This window comes from Lupinus angustifolius, unplaced genomic scaffold (assembly GCF_001865875.1).
Source record: "Lupinus angustifolius cultivar Tanjil unplaced genomic scaffold, LupAngTanjil_v1.0 Scaffold_145_71, whole genome shotgun sequence".
In the NCBI taxonomy this organism is placed as follows: Eukaryota; Viridiplantae; Streptophyta; class Magnoliopsida; order Fabales; family Fabaceae; genus Lupinus; species Lupinus angustifolius.
Genome location: NW_017725674.1, coordinates 907 through 6,412, shown reverse-complemented (window position 1 = coordinate 6,412; position 5,506 = coordinate 907). Strand labels below are relative to the sequence as shown.

Sequence of the window (5,506 nt, the reverse complement as noted above, 5' to 3'; positions counted from 1 at the left end):
GTGATTTTAAATTTTCCTTCAAGAGTGATCAACTATATTTCTAGCTACGAAATGATTTGATATTTTACACTAAAAATAAAATAGAAATATTAGGGAAATAACTAATTCAAAAATTAGTACAATTTCAATCAAAGTTATTTCTGATTCTATAATTTTAGGTAATGTTCATTGTAAATATAAATTTATAACTATTTATTGTTTAATTCTAAAATAAATAATAAGAAATATGTATTCCTTAATTTTAGGCAATCTTCATGCAAATATTTGGTTTAGAGTTTAGATTTCATTCTAATATTGCAATATTAAAATAGTAACAATAAGAAATATTACATAAAAAGAATGTTAGCAAAGTTCTATTATTAATATTTTTTTAGTAGTTATTAAGAATATTAAAGTGCAACCATTACATTATAAAATTAAAGTGTAGCAAATATATGATGTGTCAGTACATGCTATGCGTTATCTATTCTAATAGATAAGAGGAAAACATAAAATAACTACCAAGGTAATTATTTTATGCTTCTTATTTTATTTTTATAAGTTCAAATTTCATGAATTATGAGAATATTAATATAAATTATGAGCATATTAATATAAATTAATGTTTCCTATTTAAACTGCCAAAAAATATTTTAAACCCATCTCTCTCCCATATGTTAATTGTTGTTGTAGTTTTCTTACCATGTTAATTATTGTTGCAGTTTTCCCATTTATTTGATAGGAAAAATGATGCTTTAGTATTACTAGCGTGTTGACCCGCTTTCATATTTTTTGTAACGTGTAGTCTGTATATTATATTTAACAAATATAATAATTTGTATTAAATAAGGATATTTTGCAGTTGTGTTTTTAACTATTGATGTAATTGTTAATTTTTTATAATTTGAACGTTCAAATAATTTAGTAACTCGCATTTATTTTTATAGGTAAAGTGTATGACTTTTTTTTATAATAATGATTGTCATGAAATGTTTCCCAAATGCATTCTTATTTTTGTGACTCACATTTATTTTCATGAAATGTTTGCCAACTTCATTATTATTTTTGTAATAATTATTGCACAAAGTAATAGACATGATAAACTGAGTAATGACTTTTCTTTGATATGATGAAATTTAGAAATATTTTTATGTTTAGAGTATTGTTATGGAATATTGAAGTCACAATGTGGAATTATAGCGGACGCTAACATTTCTATATTTTTTGTGGGAAACATAAGAGGTAATTTGGCTACTATAATGCAAATTTTATTGAATTATGAAATGTGTACATAATTTGTAATTAAATTAAAAAAATTAGTAAGATTAACTAAAGAACAAAACAATAGAGATGTGATGAAAGTAATAATGACAGTATTCTCGATACTACACCTTATGAAGAAATAAGTTTGGAACTAAGAAACAAACATTGAAGAAATAGGGACTGTTATGTAGAGTACAAAAGACGACATTGAGAGCTTGTGAATGTCATTAGATGTCAAAATGATTGAGAACGGTTGGATTGTTCCTTATAATCATTGGTTGTTATTGAAGTATGACAGTCACATAAATGTAGATGTATGTAGTAGCATCATTAGCATTAAGTCAATGCAATAAAATATATTTAAAAACAATATTCTTTGTGAAATCACCATCCCCCCTTGAATTTTTCCTTCTTTAATAAGAATTTTTGTGGTAGCTTTTGAAACCCCTCTTGATAGAGCAACATATAGTTGTCCGTGTCCAAAGACATATTTAGGAAGATAAATGCCTATATTGGAAATGGTTTGTCCTCGTGCCTTATTTATGGTGAGTGCAAAACTTAATCGCACAGGAAATTGATTTCTCATAAGAACAAAATAGAGTCCTACATTGTCTGACGTTTTAAGTTTAATCCTAGGCAGAAAAGCTCTATGTCCAGCATGTTGGCCACTTAAGACTTCTACATCTAAATATTCATGTAAGTCCCACGACATAGTAATCGCGTCCCATTACATAAGCCACCTTTCAGGTCTATGTTTCCCAACAACATCAATGGTGCACCTTTTTTTTACTTTTAGAAGATGTAGTGGTAGACCACCATGAGTAATGGAGTTTAAATACTCTTGCTGATATAAGTTGTTTGTGTCTCCTTCAACCTCATCAAAAGATAACAAATTATGATCTTCTCCCGAAAAATGATTGATAATTATATCATTCACTTTCTGAACATTCTCATTTGTGGGTGTTAGTATAGCTCTTTCTGACATATAAGAAGCATCCCATCCATGACTTCCTAAATTAGGAAATATTTCATGTATAAGTTGTTGTATAGAGTCTTCTCCTTCCCACCTAATTGTCATGTCATGGTGTATTTTTACCAAATCATCACGAATTGTTGGTTCAACACCATCTCCAATCCTCATAAGATATTCAGCAAAATTTTGGTCTTGCAAGGAACGCATATTTTGACGCAAATGTAACACATTCGTATATGCCCACAAAGGAGACTTAACAATACATGCACCTATCATTTCTGCATTACTACCCTTAGGTATCACTGGAAGTACCTATCTAAAATCTCCTCCTAATATTACAACTTTCCCTCCGAACGGAGCATCACAACCTATAATATCTCTTAATGTTTGATCTATTGCTTCCAAAGCATATTTGTTTACCATTAGTGCTTCATCCCAAACTATTGCTGATGCTTGTGTAATTAGTTTCGCAAGATCAGATTGTTTGCTGATTGAGTATACTGATGATGAATCTAGGTTTAGAGGTATCTTAAATCGTGAATGCGCGGTTTGACCACCAGGTAATAATGTTGTAGCTATACCAGAGGTGGCCGTTGCTAGGACAATTTGTCCGATACTTCTGAATGTTGAAATTAAAGCACGATAAAGGAACGTTTTACGTGTTCCTCCAGGGCCATCCACAAAAAAACTTTACCCTGTCTATGCTCAATGACATTCATGATGGTGTTGAAAGCAACTGATTGATCAAAATTTAGTATTCCCACAACATCCAAATCTTGATGAGAAATATGGAATGACAATTGTTCTTCAGTAATTCTTGGTATTACATTATCTTCAAGATCATGTAATGGCAAAACTGGCAAGTCAAAATCCGAGATTTGTTTTCCATGAAGAATCAAAAGGTTGTTAAAATCTATAAGAAACTTATCCGTAAAGTTATTTCTGATTATAGAGCTTGTTGAAGGATAATCCTCTACCATATAACTTTCAAACTCTTCCCAGAGACTTTTGACATCAGTAGGTTCACAGAACACTAATATTGTAACAAATAATATCCTTAATGCAATTGGTATTCATAAATTTGAAGCTTCAAGTAAGCATTAGCGAATACTGTCGTCTCCCTCTAAACAACCTCGTTCTTGAGTCGATTGCTTGAAAGTTGGGAAGCAAGTGCCATTTACTGTAAGTAGGGATTCCCAGGAGGTTAGACCTCTAACATGATTCAACAAAACACGTAGGTAGAATTTATCTCCTTCCGAAGGAGATACTATGTACATTTTACATAAAACCCTCCTTCGGTTCCTTCTTCGATTCCATTCCTTATTGCCTTTGTTCCATGTATAACATTTTGGAATTTCTGTGTATATATAATGTCTTACTTCTACATCCAATTGGTTTAATGCAAATAATTGTGTAATCATAGTTTTTGAGTTATGATCATCATTTAGAATGTCATTGATCATTTGATGGTTATAAAACCGTACTTGTTGGCGATTTGGCAAATGGATTTATAATCTTACAACTGAAGGATACAATTGGTAAAGATTAAATCCAAATATTTTCCATAAGGCTTCTGGTGCACAAATCCATCTTGCATCAACATATTGTTGTATTTCATCAGTATTTATCCCTCTATGCACTTCCATTGCTACTCGATTTGGGCCCTTGTAAACATATTTATATAGATATTTTATGCTCTTAATGCTACTACATACCTCGACATTTATGTGGCAATCATACTTCAACAACAACCAAGGGTTATAAGGAACAACCCAACGATTATCAATAGTGACACGTCTGTTGAGAGTCATAGGTTCGTGACATCGTCTTTTGTACTCTGGATAAGAGTCACTACCCTGACATGTTTGTGTGCAAAAAAATTTAGGGAATTGTTTTTTGCAGCGTCCATCCTTCATACATGGGGCATTTGGATTGAGCGTACCTTGGGCCATGAACCATGTGCTTCAAGACTGCATGATGTAATTGTGGCCCCTCCTCATAGTCTGGTAATTCTGCCCTCACAATTGCATCATATTCTTCTAGGCTACGTAATTTATCATTGTCTTCCAAAATAAGAAGCATATGCACATGTGGCAATCCTCTTTTCTGGAATTCCGTAACGTACATGTAGCTCTTAACATTCTCCAAGACGCCTTTATCAATGACATCGACACTTAATTGTTCAAATTTGGACCGAAATATTCTTGTTGTCAAATCAGGGCGAACTCGTGCAGTTTGAAAATGTTGAAGTTCAGAAGTGATTTCGTTCCAAGATGGGTTACATGTCATTGTAAGGAAAATATCTAGTTTGCCATCATTAAGGACAATTGCCATACCATCTTCATAATGCTGAGTTAAGTCTCGACGACTGCCGATGAAGGATGATGGTAATACAGTACGTTGGCCAATATTTGCTGTACCAATAAAATGATTATATTAATATATGTAAATTCAATTGTCATTATTGCTTGAAATATCGAGTGGATTATCCTTTTTAGTTTTTCACGCGATGAGCATTTCCTGATGTTGCTCTTATACTGTTTGCTCCGCTTCTTGTTGGATTCCATCCATGTCTTGGTATGGCACTTCTTCAAGTGTACCTGAAATATCATCAGAAAAGACCTTTCTCTTCTCTTTTGGAGAAGATTCATCAAAATGGACATGAATAGACTCTTCTACTTGCATGGTATATTTATTAAACACACAGAATGCCTTGCTATGTAATGAATACCCTAAGAATATGCCCTCATAAGCTTTCGAGTCAAACTTTCCTAAAATTATTTTTCCATTATTCAAAATAAAACATTTGCACCCGAAAGCATGAAGATGAACAATATTTGGTTTTCGACCTTTAAAAATTTCGTGAGGTATTTTTGAAGAAGTAGGTCTAAGTGGTATTCTATTTATTACATAACATGCTGTTGTAACTGCATCAACCCAGAAATACTTTGAGACCTTACTCTCATTTAGCATAGTCCTTGCGAGTTCCTCTAGAACTCTATTTTTTCTCTCAACAACTCCATTTTGTTGAGGGGTACGTGGATCTGAGAACTGATGCATAATATCATGTTTATTACAGAAATTATTAAATTTATGATTTTCAAATTCTCCGCCATGGTCGGATCGAATGTAAACAATCTTTAGGTTAGACTGGTTTTGGATTTGTTTGGCTAGACATTTAAAAGATTTCTAAGCATCGCTTTTTGATGCGAAAAATAAAGTCCAAGTGAATCTAGAAAAATCATCGACAATAACTAAGGCGTAATAGCTCCCACCAAAACTCATAATTTG

The 5,506-nt window shown here is 32.3% G+C and overlaps 1 protein-coding gene across 1 annotated transcript; it reads right to left on the bottom strand.

The window, feature by feature from the left end:
• Positions 1–2,527: 2,527 nt before the first annotated feature.
• On the bottom strand, positions 2,528–4,629 carry LOC109340169 (the record flags this gene model as incomplete). The annotated part of the gene is made up of 2 exons (XM_019577757.1): positions 2,528–2,834; positions 4,158–4,629. Coding segments are annotated over 2 exons (779 nt in total), but the record flags the coding sequence as incomplete, so codon positions are not given.
• Positions 4,630–5,506: the final 877 nt, after the last annotated feature.